At 40.7% G+C, this 15,719-nt stretch overlaps 1 protein-coding gene across 1 annotated transcript in view; it reads left to right on the forward strand.

The window, feature by feature from the left end:
* The window catches only part of LOC311034561 (netrin receptor UNC5D-like), a gene marked incomplete at both ends in the record, with an annotated part of 140,307 nt that overhangs the window by 85,298 nt on the left and 39,290 nt on the right, over nt 1–15,719 (forward strand). The window contains 2 exons of the mRNA XM_084042441.1: nt 7,639–7,813; nt 13,070–13,237. Of these exons, the coding sequence (XP_083898567.1) occupies nt 7,639–7,813; nt 13,070–13,237 (343 nt within the window). The remainder of the gene's footprint in view (nt 1–7,638; nt 7,814–13,069; nt 13,238–15,719) is intronic.

Below are 15,719 nucleotides of genomic sequence, written 5' to 3' on the forward strand. Positions count from 1 at the left end.
AAAGAATCTCCTCAGGTCTTAAAAGGGTTAATTCATCCGCTGCTTTTGGGATGACGTCACATCCGTCCATTCCTTCAGAGTCGAGGGATCATTCCTAACTTGCGTTAGAGCGCCCTCTTGTGGATTTTTTAAAAAACGGCAGTGAGCGCTGGATTTGAAATGCCGGAGATCTCCGTCCTTGGCAGTGAATGTGTTATTACAAAACATGCTAACCACGTCAGCCCTATATATATATACAAGTTCAGAATGTGTCGCAATGCGACGCATTGTGAGCTTGTAGTATATTGATACTTTTACTTAAGTGAGTACTTCTTCCATCACTGCTCACTGTAGTTACAATACCACCCACGGCCTTCAGATAGCATTACCTCCAGTCTTCTTTAAGAAGCCTTTGATTCTGTTCACCCAACTGTATTGCTTCTGATTAATACATGCCTCGTCTCAGGATGTGTCCATGCTGCCTTCAAACGTGCCGTGGCACATCCTTGAATCAAAAAGAAAAAGAAGGAAAAAAAATAACTCCATCAAAGGACGACTTCACCGATTTTCAACGTATCTTCATATAATTGGTCCTCACTAATACTCATGATAAAATGGTACCATTTTTTTCTACTTGGTCTGTGTCTCATAGGAGGGCTGTGGACAGTCCAGAAACCCGTCTACCAGTGACATCATCGTTAAGCATGTTTTTTTTATTCCAACAAGATTTCACATTTTAGATTTTTATTAACACGAGAACAATGGCTTCTTTTATTGCACCGAATGCCGCGCTACGAGCTTGTAGATCTGCAATTTTTGAAAAATCTTCAAAAAATATTTTCCAGATTTTTTTCAAAAAACTGTTGAGATTTAGATTTTTTTTAACACATCGGGTGCCAGCATTTTTTCATAACAACTTACGTTGGGTGCCAGCATTCTCCCCATTGACTGCGCTTTGCTGTTTAAAGCTCTAGACTCCACGACAAGCAAATCCACGTAAAAAAAAGAATCCATTCATGTTGAGCGAGGACCCTGGCTACAGCCTGGAACCATAACATTTCCCTCGCGAGTTACAACGGGGGGGGATCGCGCATCGCGCATGACCGGTTTTCACCACAGGAAACGGGTTCGGAGATATAGGCGTTTTAAAGAAGGAAATAAACAGGAAGCGGATGGAAGCCATGTTTTTGTTTCCGGTGATCTATCTGGCCCTTCCTTCTCAAGATCACAATGGGTACTCCCAGAGCTACTCTAGCCCCGCCCGTGCGGAGAAAAACGAAAAAAACAAAAAGACTGAAATCACGGTCCAGACCGTGAACGGCACCAGAGCGCCACTATGTCAACACACGGTTCAGACCGTGATCGGCACCCGATGTGTTAAGAATCGCCTCAGGTCTTAATGGGTTAATACATGCCTCGTCTCAGGATGTGTCCATGCTGCCGTGGCACATCCTTGAATCAAAAAGAAAAAAAAAATAACTCCATTAATACTCTCTAATTTCAGGCCTATTTCTCTGCTACCATGCCTGTCGAAACTCTTGGGAGAAAGTAGTTAACGCCCTGCAAGCATGGCCTCCATCAAAATGTTCAGTCTGGCTTCAAACCAAGCAGCACTGAAATTGCTCTCCTGAGAGTTTATAGAGACCTGGTTTTAACACTAGCCCTGCCGTTTTGGTGCTACTTGATCTCTCAACTGCCTTTGACACTGTAGATCATAAGACTCTCACAGCTTGATTATCATGTTGGCAGGTACAATATTACCACCGTAACCTGGTTTCAGTCTTGCCTGTCTGATATCAACTTCTGGCCCTAACCATTACCTCAAGGCTCCATTTTGGGCCCTATACTCTTCTTGCTTCATATGATGCCCCATGGGTCCATTTTCTCCGAACTAATCTCTTTTCACTGTTTTGTCAATGATGTCCAGATCTACTTTATTCTCAGAGCTAATTGCTATGATTCCATTCAGCTGCTACTTGACTGCGACCAGGAAATATTTTTCGATTTTAGCCACATTTTATACTTTGGCTATTCAAAAATAGCAGATATACAAGCTCATAGCCTGTCACTTCATGCCGTGCTATGAGCTTGTAGATCTGCCATTTTTGAAAAACCTTGAACATTTTTGCAAATCTTTGAATATTCTCAAATCTTTGCTTCTGGGGGTCCCTGGAACTAAATATTTTGAGACGGGGGTCCGCGGCCAAATACATATAATTTTGGTGGGTCCTTGACATGAAAATGTTTGAGAACCACTGATACAGCAACATACCTTCTTTTCAGGAAACTGTTATAGGATTTAGAAGACATTTTTAGAATCGGCCTCAGGTCTTAATTGATTAACTCAGAAACAACTGTCAATCTTTGCTTTTTTTGGTCCAGGTTCACTACTGTAAATCTCTATACACCGGTATTGATCAGTCGTCACTCAGGTACCTGCAGCTCGTTGAAAATGCAGCTGCTCGCCTCCTCACTGGCACTAAATAAACACAAATCACTTCACCACTGTCTTGGCCTCGCTTCATTGGCTCCCTGTCAATTTTAGAATTGATTTTAAGCTTGTATTATTTGTTTTTAAACCTCTAAAAGGGTTGGCTCCCCTGTATCTTTCTGAACTCGTGCACCATTACATCCCAGCCTGAGCTCGGAGGTCTGCTGACAAGCTGCCGCTGATCATACAAAGAAGCTGTGCGTAAAGCAGGGCTGAACGTGTCTTTGTGGCGGCTCCCCCTGCAGGCTGCATGTGGAACAGCATGCCTCTCTCTATTAGATCTGCCCTGTCTATCAAGGTTTTAAATCACAACACTCACTTCTTTCCCTGGCTTTTAATCACATTTTTGCTTATCAAATTTATTTTGTTGTATATATATATATATGTATTTATGGGCGTATGTGTGTGCATGTGTATATCGTTGTTGTCGGGCAGAAACCTCCTATCTCCATATTCTAACTTTTTGTGTTTTTTCGTAAACCAACACCCTACTACACCCTACCCTATGTGGCGCGAAGAGGCACGTTTTGAGTGTATGTATGTATGTACGTACGTATGTATGTATGTATGTATGTATGTATGTATGTATGTATGTATGTATGTATGTATGTATGTATGTATGTATGTATGTATGTATGTACGTACGTACGTACGCACGCACGCACGCACGCAAGCACGCACGCACGCACGCACGCACGTACGTACGTACGTACGTATGAATGAATGAATGAATGAATGAAAACATGAAAATAATTGGTTAATACAAGCTTACAATGTGTTGGATCACAACGTGTTGTGAGCTTGTAGATCTGATAGTTTTGCTATATGCCATACGGCGGTTTATATAGCCTATAGGGCTTCAGTGGTTAAAGGCACATTTCTTGGGACATCAAAGGGGTAAAAAATGACAGATGACATCATAACTTCTTTATAGATTTTCCAGCTCCATTTATATTTTTCTTCCCAGGCACGTTGACAGAGCAAAGCAATCTCTGCCACGCTGCATACAGTATACATAGGCCCATACACAAACGCACACACACACACACACGCACACGCACACGGACACCCACACACACTCACGCTCACACTCACACTCACACTCACACTCACACTCACACTCACACTCACACTCACACTCACACTCACACACCCACACCCACACCCACCCACACAAACACACAATCCCATTGGATTTATCTGTGTTTGTATGACTATACTTGTGAGGACATGCACATGGTAGGACAGTGATTTTATGGATACCTTTTTTTACAAGTTGTGCCGTTTTTTAACCCCAACCCTAGAGCCCAAATGAACCGATCTACAAGCGACACGTTGTGAGCTTGTAAAGACAAACATTAAAGACAAACATTTATCTTGCTCCTCACAATGTCTATTTCTCATATTCTGCTATACTTATGGAGACATTTGGTCCTCACAAGTATATAATACAAGTACACACACACACACACACACACACACACACACACACACACACACACACACACACACACACACACACACACACACACACACACACACACACACACACACACACACACACACACACACACACACACACACACACACAGAGCCCCCTGTGGCTTGGTAGTTAGTAATGTTCAGTGCACGGCCATAAATCAAAACCCACTCCCTGACGCCTGAGTGAGTCTCTATCAATGAAAAAGATCCAACTAATGGCAAGTTAATAGCAATTTACAGAGCCAGCCAAGTGAACAAAGAGACACACTGACACACCGTCCTTTAAGTTTATAATTCCTTATTACTTTCACTCACTGCATGGCCTCATATTGGTAATAGACTATAGTAGACGCTGTTGACCTGCTTTAGATCTCCCTGAGGGAGTTTCTGTCCTGTGGATTACACAGTAAAATACTCAATGTTAATTTAACCACTTCAAACTCAAACTGAAATTCAGTGGTGGAAAAAGTACTCAAATGTTTTTACTTAAGTAAAAGTATCAACAATGCAATGTAGAAATACTCTGTTACAAGTGAAAGTCCAGAATTCAAAATGTACTTGAGTAAAAGTAGAAAAGTATCGCATCGCAACCCATTGTGAGCTTGTATATCGGCTGTTTTCAAATGGCCAAAATCTTCAAAGTAACTAGTAACTAAAGTTTTCAAATAACTGTAGTGGAGTAAAAGTACAATATTTGCCTCTGGGATGTAGTGGAGTAGAAGTAAAAGTATTGGAAATTGGAAATACTCAAGTAAAGTACAAATACCTCAAAATTGTACTTAAGCACAGTACTTGAGTACATGCACTTAGTTAGTTTACACCACTGACTAAATTTACCAGGGTGCATCAGGGTTCTATACAGGGGGTTTCAAACTTTTATATACCACGACCCCATATTATGTTGGAAATGTTTGGGCGACCTCATCACCCCCAATCGAAAACTCTGCGAGGGTACAGATGGAACCAAATGGACCCGTGCGTGGTCCATGTATTTGTACCTGCCCATAAGCATTTAGCCAAAATATGTTGCTAGAAGTTTAACATTAGCCTAGCTAGCCTAGAACCAGCAGTTTCTTGATCCAGCTCTCGATTTTATCTCTGCCCACCGACCGTGGCGTTTTTCAGTTGGTATGTTCTGTTTGTCTGTCTGCGAGAATGATCTCCCCGCTCCGAGCGAGCCGCTCGGTAATGTTACATCACAATCTAAATTTAAATCTGCGAGGGTACAGATGGAACCAAATGGACCCGTGGTCCATGTATTTGTACCAACCGCTCATATTGAACATAGGTCCTAAGTAAATCGTTTATGAAACAGCTAAAATAAATCAGTGCGTGTGCATCAGCCTCTGTAAGGGCTTGTGTTTCTGCTATCAAATATTTGCCTGTTCTCACCAAATAGTTGGCTATCATGGCATGCAGAGAAGAGAGAATAGGGACACTAGGCTAGCCTGATTATCAGACTGAAGCTGCGTGGAGTCCACTCAGAGAGTGGGCGGGGTCTATGGTCTGGAACCAGGCTAACACTAGGCTTCATGTTTAACCAAATGGACCATTTGTACACGTGTGTACTTGCGTTACAAATGGAATATTAACGGAGTGATCTATAGACCAATTATTTGTTTACTAACATTGAGCCTGGACGCACAGGTGATTGTTTCACGCAATCAATTCCCAACCTGTTTCGGGGTGCACTGGTTTCAGCACACCCCAACCCCCTCTTGTGTGTGTTGGCTAGTGAGACGCGTCCTAACGAGACCTGATATAATGGGTTTCGTTGCGCGCATACTGGCTGCACGCAGCCAGTATGACGTCGTCTGTTAAGGGGTCTATGGTAGGTCTGACATCAAGGTTAGAAAGCATCCCTTTGTTTACCTGAGCAAAATGTAGCAATATCAAGGAGAAATTTAAGGCCACCTTGAAATGGGTAAAACTATTGGACAGTCTTTTTAGGTCTCTTTACGAGACATTTTATTGTAGTGTAGTGACGATGTTAATTGTTATTTAGAATGGATGTTGTTTGGACAGATGCTTAACCTGGTTTTGTTTAAGCACTACATTGTTCTCTTTCCAACTTAGGTGACTGTTTACCTTGTTGTTTGTTGACTATATCGTTCATGGCATTTACTCTGATATCACACTTGTAAGTCGCTCCGAATAAGAGTGTCAACTAAATGCCTAAATTATAATTGAGAAGAGTGATAAAAAAAACACACACATTTTCATACACAAGAAAATCACATATGCAAAATAGAGAACACAAGATCTCACCTCAAAATCAACAGAAGGAATATAGACAAGAAAACAGAGTTAGGATTATCAAAAATAAATAATGAAGACAATTAACACCATGTAGCTTACAGGATGTAATACTGTAACAGTTTATGGTTGAAAACTATAACACTGAGTGTGTGAAATGACAAGTCAAAAATATTCCTGATGCAGAAAAGAATCATAAAAGGATAGAACATTTTACATCCAAAAATAGAGAGAACTTTGTTTTTGCACATGGGTTTGTGTTGAAACCCATGTGCACACCCAAGAACACTCCTTGTTGCTCCTTGTGCGTGATACTGTTCATCCCAGAAGCGTTTTGAATAGTGAAGTTTGTTTTGGAAGTAGTGATGATATGACTGGATACATGACACTTAGATTATACTGTGAGAGTTGTGTGAGAGTTTAGAAACTGATTTTTGATATAGTTTTGCTGTTGTTAATGTTAGCCCACTATCAACTTTTAGGTTTTTGGATTTCATGCATGGAATTCTTTATCAATTAGTAATTCTTGAGGCAAACTGAGTCGGAAACATTTCACGTTATAAGATCGAGGTTTAATACATGAGCTCAAGGGAGAAGTACATTGAAACATTCAGGGTGGTGGTAGTAGTTCTCATCTGTAGGCCTACCCTGAACAAAATATGCCAGGCTTGTTCCATCTTGACTCTATATATATTCAGAACATAAGACCAAAGGTGAACAACATAACAACATAAGGTATAATTCTATTCTTCCACAGGGTGGCGTCAATGACTTGGAGTACATAGTGTCATTGGTGGATATGATCAGCTGAAATGCTTCACTTACATCAGATGTTAAAGGGATATTTCACTTTATCATTTTATCGTCTACTCAGGCTTTTGTGAGCCCCCCAGATTTGTAGTTGCTTGATTCAGTATTTAGATATTTGATATTCATTTTATCAGACACGCCCCCTTCCTATACGAACCCATTATAACTTCAAACTACATTTTCTCTTCAAACTCAATGTTAGATTCATCAAAAAACATCCGTCCTTGGTTCTGGTGACTCATCCTGACCTTCTACAGTAATTTGTGAGGGCGCCGTGTTTTTTCAATTATTTTTTTCATTTAAAATTTGTATTGTATTACTTATATATATATATAAAAAAAATAATGAAAAAACACGGTCTCCTCACATATTAGAAGGTCAATATCAGTCACCAGACACAAGGATTGTTTCCGATTAATCATCATGGTTAAAATGGAGTTTGAAGTTACAAGGTTTTGTATAGGAAGGGGGTGTGTCTGATAAAATGAATGTCAAATATCTAAATACTTAATCAAGCTGGGGAACTCACAAAAGCCTGAGTAGACCCAACATTTTTTTTAAAGTGAAATATCCCTTTAAGTTATAGCATTTGTTTGCATTTACATTGTGTGTGTGTGCAGGTGGAGTGGCTGAAGAACGAGGAGCCTGTGAACTGGGATGGAGTCGTTGACACCAGAGTGGATCAGAACCTCATCATTCCAGAAGCCCGTCTCTCAGACTCTGGGAACTACACCTGTGTAGCCAGTAACATCGTGGCCAAGAGACGCAGTTCCACGGCCACCGTGGTCGTCTACGGTAAGATAAATGGAAGTGCTGATGTGCTCTTTCCTGTTATTGTCTCCGCCAGGCCAAAAGGCATGGCTGAGACTATGTTTTTCACCCTGTCCATCCGTCCGTCCGTCCTACATATTTTGTCCAAGCGTCATGCAAATCGGTACACAGTATGTCTATAGTCATGTGATCAACACGGATCTGTCCAATTTTCCATGTTCCATCCTGATTGGCCAAGATTGGCTTCCAAAGTTTGCAGGATTGGTTCGTTTTGAACAAAATGCCTCAAATCATGAACACAGCATTTGATTTCCGTGGAAGTTTGCACGCACATTCCCACTTGGCCGAGGAACACATGACACCCCTTTTCACATTGGCCTGTTATAGCGCCACCAGCAGGTCTAATTTAGCAAAACACATTTTTGGAACAAAATGCCTCAAATCATGAATACAGTGTCCGATTGCCGTGCAAGGCCTAAGAATAAATGCCACCTTTTTTACATCGACTTATTATAGCGCCACCAGGAGGCCACAATAACCTACCTGACCAGGCGGAGACCTGTGCTCCGAGGAGCACTTTTTCTAGTTACCAAATAAATGAATTCATTCATTCATTCAAGACGACACCTTAATTTCATCCTGTCTGGGTCACATTTAATAACAAATGCACATACTGCTAATAATTTAATTTACAAATTAAGCACTGTTTGTAGCTCTCAGAATGTGCAAATGGTCACAATGGTTAGAAACAAATGGTTACATTTTGTACACTCTCAGAGTTAAATTGACAGGAGTCAGGATCTTCGCCCCGCGCATCAATCTTACCAAAACACAGGAGTTGACTGCCAGTCAATGACACTGGCTGCTATTTATATATTATTATATCACTACAGTATCACTACTGTACATAATGTTATATCATTGACCTAAATGGCGTTAAATCAACAAGGATAGGGTGATTAAAAAAAAAATCTAAAATCAGAAATTACTTTGGACAGGTGGAAAACTTTAGTTAAACTTGCAGACTGACATATTACTTTACCTGGGTTACATCTTCTGATAGATCATACATGTAGATGTACTTGAATGTTGACATTAAATAATAATCCCATTTAGTGTTTCCTTAGCGCGCTCGTGACAAAATAGGCTACAGCTTGTAGCAACGGCGCACGTTAACACACGTTGAAACAAAGACAAAGATACTGTAGCAAGGATTCAGCAGTGATATCACAACAGGAAGTAGCACAGACGACGCTGTTTTTAATCACTGAGGAATCCTTGGTTTCTTCATGTGACCGACTCAACTTTTCTCCGCTCTGTGGAAAATCCTGGCGACGCAAGGTTATAGATTTACAGCGGGGAAAACTTCCCGGCCGCCTTCTCGCGGACCAGTGGTACATGTGGTTGGGAACCCCTAGCCTAATCAATGCATATCATGCTGGGGGTACTTGAAATGAAAACGGTTGAGAATCACTGCTATACAGTAGCCTACCTTTAAGATAGGTGCTATATAGTACCTTTAAGATACTGTAGGTGCTATATAGTACCTTTAAGATAGGTGCTATATCACCAAAAGAGGTTTGCCTACGATTACAAGCCACAGAACCACTTTTAATGCTATTTAGCACCTTTTTTATACACCTTCTTTTGCTGTTCTGTTGGCTGCTCTGCACATAAAGAAACAAAGCGCTGCTATTCCACCGGGGAAAACTTCACAGCTCATTAATCTCTGTGTTTCCACATTTACTTATCTTGACGTCTATCAACATCCAGAGCGGCTCCTTTGTTTTCACAGAAAGCAAGTGAACGTCTTCTCACTATTCAGCCTTTCTGTTTCTCATCAAAGCAGCTGTTGAGGCCCGTCAGTCATCAACCCACTGTCACACTAATGAAGACTCTCACAATGTTCCTACTCTTGATAGAATGAGACAGATGTAGATCTAATGAAGACTCTCGCAATGTTCCACACTCTTGATAGCATGACACACATGTAGATCTAATGAAGACTCTCGCAATGTTCCACACTCTTGATAGCATGAGACAGATGTAGATCAATCTGTCACACTTATGAAGACTCTCACAATGTTCCTACTCTTGATAGCATGAGACAGATGTAGATCAATCTGTCACACTTAAGAAGACTCTCACAATGTTCCTGCTCTTGATAGCATGAGACAGATGTAGATCAACAAGAAAGAGCACATCTTCATTTTCCAACATGACAAATAATGTGATATTACAATAAGTCAGCTGTTTATACGTCAGCAGATGAAAGGTAATGGATGGATCGTTAGAGCCAGAGCGATATATATCGGTCGGACCGAGGGGAGTGGGGGTCCATGCCTCTGTTGTTTCCGCCAGGCCGAAAGGCATGGCGAGAGAGTATGTTTTACCCTCTGTCCGTCCGTCTGTGGAAAGGCTAAACTCCCGCACCGTTGGCTTGATCGCAGCGAAAAGGTGCACACACACTCCCCGGATGCCAATTCAGAACCTCTGCAATTTTTTCACATGGCCCTGTTATAGCGCCACCAGGAGGCCGCTTTTTGCAAAACAATTTTTTTCACAGTACTCCTACATATTTTGTCCAAACATCACGCAAATCGTGCACAGTATCTCTATAGTCATTAAACGAAACAGGTTTTTCAGATTTTTCATATTCCATTCTGATCGGCTAAAAATGGCTCCCAAAGTTTCAGGACTGCTCCGTTTTTAACAAAATGCCTCAAAAATGAACACAGCATGCAATTTCCGTGAAACTTTGCACGCACATTCCCACTATGCCAACGAAGAAATTACACTTGAGATTTTTCTAATCAGCCTCATGGTGGTGCTAGCCCGATTTGTGTTTTTACCTATAACTGCACCAATCTGTGTAAAACTTTCTATGCACACTCCCTAGAGGTCAAGGAAAAACCTTTGCCCTGCATTTTTCACATCTACCTTTTATAGCGCCACCAGGAGGCCGACTTATGTAAAACATATTTATTTACATTACTCCTTCCCATTTTATACGAATTTCACGCAAATCGGTACACATAATAATAATAATAATAATAAACTTTATTTGTATGGCACCTTTCATGACATGAAATGCAGCGCAAAGTGCTTTACAGAGCAAGAATACAGTTACAGTTACAACCAATTTAACAATAAAGCAAACAAAAAATAAAATAAAATAAAAGCAAAAGCATAAAACATTAAAATAGGCAATACAGTGAGGACTTAAAAATCAACCAAAGAGTCAGCTAAAAGCAAGAGTGAAGAAATAGGTCTTGAGCTGTGCTTTAAAGCTATCGACAGAGGCTGCCTGTTTTAGGTGTAATGGGAGTTTATTCCACACTGTTGGTCCGTAAAAGCAGAATGCTGCTTCACCGTATTTGTTATATGTCATTTTATCTCTGATCTCTATAGTCAGGTGATCAAGACGGATCTGTTAGATTTTTCATATTCCATGCCGATTGGCTAAGATTCACATCTAGAGTTTGCAGGAGTGGCCCGTTTAGAACAAAATGCCGCAATCTTTGCACGCACATTCACACTATGTTAAGGAACAAATGCTACCCTTTTAACATTGGCCTGTTATAGCGCCACCAGCATGTCTAATTTAGCACAACAATTTTTTGAACAGAATTCAAATCCTCAAATCATGAATGCAGTGTCCGATTGCCTTGCAAGACCTAAGAAGAAATGGCACCCTTTTCACATTGGCCTATTATAGCGCCACCAGGAGGCCACAATAACCTACCTGACCTGGCGGAGACCTGTGCTCCTAGGAGCACTTTTTCTAGTTTTGATATGGGATCCTATTGGGAGACAAGACGATTATGCAAAAATAATTGCGATTATCTCAAATCATTGTGATTAGGCGATTATGTAATAATTGTGACAGGCCTACGTATGTACCCCATGGCTACAGCAGATAATTATTATAGAATTATTATGTATAGATGGATGGATGGATGGGAGGAACATATTACACTGGTGCCTTTTTTATTTTCCCAGTAATTCTGTTGCTTTGTATATAAAAGGATGTATGCCAATGGCGTTATATTATATCTTTGTACAGACTATCGTCTCTGTCGGGTGGAAACCTCATAATGTCCAAAATTGTAGGATTCAAATTCAAAAACAGCAAAAGTAGATCTACAAGCTCAAAATGTGTTGCTTTTCACCACGCTTCGAGCTTGTACATCTGGGGGACAGTATGTAAGTCCGACAACCCATTACTCCGACTACGTGGCTTCCGCGTGCGGTTAAGGTTAGGGTTAGGGTTAGGTATAGGGTTAGTATAGTAAACGTCGGAGGAATGGTCTGTCGGACTAACGTAGTGCACCCGTAGATCTGCTACTTTTGATACTTTTGTCTGACGCTGTAGTATGATTGTATATGAAAGAATGCATCATATTGTATTATATCTTTGTATATAAAATAATATATCGTATTATCTTTGTATATAAAAGGATATATTTTGGAGAAAAGAGAGTGAAGTAGAAAGTAGGTCAGTGTTCAAACTGTGAGGATTGCTTTGGTCTGACACTTCCGCGACTGCCATGCAGTGGTGAAAGTACATTTACTAGTACTGTACTTGAGAACAATAGGCTCTATGCACAGCAGCCATATTGGAAAGAAATTGGGCCTCTTCTTACTTCCTTCACAGGTGTTACCAATGATACTAATGAAGGCTCTGTTCCATTCTGATCAGGGTGCTGATATCGTGCATGTTGGCTCACTAGAAACACTCCATTTTGGTTCCCAAATGGCCCCTTATGGTGGGTGTGTAACTCTGAGAGTGTACAAATGTTCCATTTGTACACTCTCAGAGTTATGGGGGTCCTTCAAAATAAGACAACCACTATGCCACACTAAATGGAACAGAGCCTTAATTAGTATTATTATTGGTAACACCTGTGAAGGAAGTAAGGAAGGGGCCCAATTCATCCACAATATGGCTGCCGTGCATAGAGCTTATTGTGAGGTACTTTTACTTGGCTGAGGTGCATATTTCCTGTAAATATACATTATAGTTCTACTCCACTAAATCTTAGAGGCAAATAGTGTATTGTTCACTCCACTTCAATTGCGAGACAGCTTTAGTCACGTTGCACATTTAGAATACAAATACAAAACATAAGTATTAGTATAGGTTAATATAACCAGCAGCACTTAAAGTAATTCAAATCAGCCCCACATTTACAAGCTTAAAATTCTACTTTTTTAAAATTCTACTACCATCGCTTATAGAGTGTCTCTCTTCCTGTTTCTTTTCTTGTTCTCCTCCAGTAAACGGAGGCTGGTCCTCGTGGACAGACTGGTCCTCCTGCAACGTGCGCTGTGGGCGGGGCATGCAGAGGCGTTCTCGCACATGCACAAACCCCGCCCCTCTCAACGGGGGGCTGTTCTGCGAGGGCATGTCTGTACAGAAGAGCACCTGCAACGCATTATGTCCAGGTACGCATCAAACCATGACGAATTACACTGCTCCTTATTTAAAGGAGAAAAAATACTTATTTTCTATCAATTACACACCCCATGAAGCCTTGAATTCATGGAGATTTTTAATTTGTTGTCGCATTCCTAAGCCAATAATTTGATGACCGGCTGAAAGATGCTAATGTGGAGACATTAGCATCTTAGGAGACTCCGCCGGTCATCAAATTATTGGCTTAAAGTTTCAAACGACTGCTATAGTGCCCCCCCCTTTGGCCATTTGGAGTAAGATTGGTTTCAGTGATATTTGGAATGACCCTCTACCGAACTGCAAAGTTTCATAAAAATGGGACTGCCTGTATGTAGAAAGTTTTGTGCACATTGTGCAAAAATCCCAGGAGGAGATAGATTTGAACAATTTTTCATATAATTCAAAATGGTGGGAGATCTAAAGGTCAAAAGTCAGGGCATGAGTTATACCTGTTCAAAGTTTGCATTTTCAATTGAGTGCTATAGTGCCACCCTTTGACGAATGAGTGTGAGTTTCATTTCTTGACCATTTTCCATGACCCTCTACCATATTGCTGAGTTTCGTAAAAACGCAGTTAAGCTAATTCTGCCATTTATGCGTAAAACGGTGGAAGAATAATACAAGGTGGAGAAACGAAAAGGGACCATCGGCCCTATTACGGCCTTGGCTCCTTAATAAGTCCAAAATATGCAGCTCTTAAAGCTCACAAATGTGTCGCGATGCAACGCGTTGTGTCACTAATAGTCGGACAATAGGTTAAAAAACCAAAGTGTTTAAAATAAGTTCTGCATTTCAGCTTTAGTGATCAGAGTTGGGTAGTCCTACACATGTTTTCGGTTCTTTCACTTTAACATTTAATCAGGTGATAATCCAGGAATGTATTTGTATAGCAGAAGCAGGTGCCTCATATTGATTCAATATAATAATATTGATTAGTAATGTTGTAATATTCATTATAATAATATTGATTAGTCATGTGGCTCTCATTGCTCTGTGAATCCAAGGCTGACAACACAACATGTGGAAAGTAGTTTGGCTGAGCTCTCATCAGCTCTCATGCAACGTTTGCCGGTGCTTCTGTATTTATGACAACATTCTCTTGGGAACACAGCTGTCTCTCTCGCGCTCTCTCTCTCTCTCTCTCTCTCTCTCTCTCTCTCTCTCTCTCTCTCTCCTCTCTCTCTGTGCTACATTTAGGGTAATTACATACTTATTTCTCTTCAGAAATTCTTTTTATGCTGTGACCTCATTTTTATGTCTGCAACAGAACACACAGCCGTCTTAGACAGCAGCCCTGAACACCAAGTCTATGGAAGTGGGACTGGGGAAACAAACACAGCAAAATAAACCGAAACTACAACATTTCTCTTCCTGGAAAGTTAAAAAGAAGCCATTGTTCTTACATCAATAAATGAGTGAAGTGGTCCTTTAACCTTGCATTTTTCCTCCTCATCTGAATTCAACAAAAACACATTATTTGCATTTAGATGATCAAGTTGAGGGGAAAGCCTTGAAAATGCTTGGAGTCATAATAGCGGAAGGGGGAGTCGGTGAAACATGACACAAGCAGTTTTTGGGGTTCCAAGTCAGCAAGATGCTCCAACACGATCCTCACATCTCTATCCCTGTTGGGGAGGGCAATGTTTACTATGCAAGTTTTGTTGCCAAAAGCTCTATAAAGACTTTCTTGGGAGACTCAGTGAAATTACAGGGCGTCTTTGTGTTGTCAGCATTTTGTAAATAGCGCTTTTTTTTTGCATTGGGAGCTTCTCTTCTGGCTTAGGAAGCCTGGTTTATCTTGAATGTGTTTGCGAGTGTGCGTGCATTTGTTTCAGGACGGCACAGCGTGACACTCAAAACACATCGTCACCTTATTAAACTAATGGCCTAAGTAATTTTTTGAGGAAATGATATTTTTGCCTAAGTCAGGTCCTCATGACACTGGCCACCTCTGGTAAAATGCCCCAACTCCTAATTGAAAAGGATCATACTGTTCACGCCCCTTTTAGTATAATGGCCTAACTCCCTAGTGTGACTTAGGACAAAATAGGCCTTTTGTTTGGCCTAAGTCACATGTTTTTGTGACTTAAGCCAAATTATTTACTGATTTAGGCCATTTTGTAATTTGTTTTGCTTTTTATTTTGGCCTAAGTCAGATTTAATCCTATTTAAACCCATTTCAATCTCTTATGTTACATAACTGACAGATAGTGTTATTTCTATTTAAATAGTCATAATTTGTTATAAACATTTTGGGTGAAATGATTAAGAAATATCATATAGTTTTGTTCTGGATCAGTTTTTAATTTTTCCTAAATGACTTAGGCCATTAGTTTAAAAGGGTGACGACATGGCAAAAAAACACACGTGGGCACGCGCACCACGCATGCACAGGGGAAGGCAAAGCACGCGCACGTACGGAGAGACACACGCACGCAATCACGCGCGCGATACATGCTACAGCAGCAGCAT

Source organism: Gymnoscopelus microlampas (assembly GCF_963454915.1).
Source record: "Gymnoscopelus microlampas genome assembly, chromosome: 19".
In the NCBI taxonomy this organism is placed as follows: domain Eukaryota; kingdom Metazoa; phylum Chordata; class Actinopteri; order Myctophiformes; family Myctophidae; genus Gymnoscopelus; species Gymnoscopelus microlampas.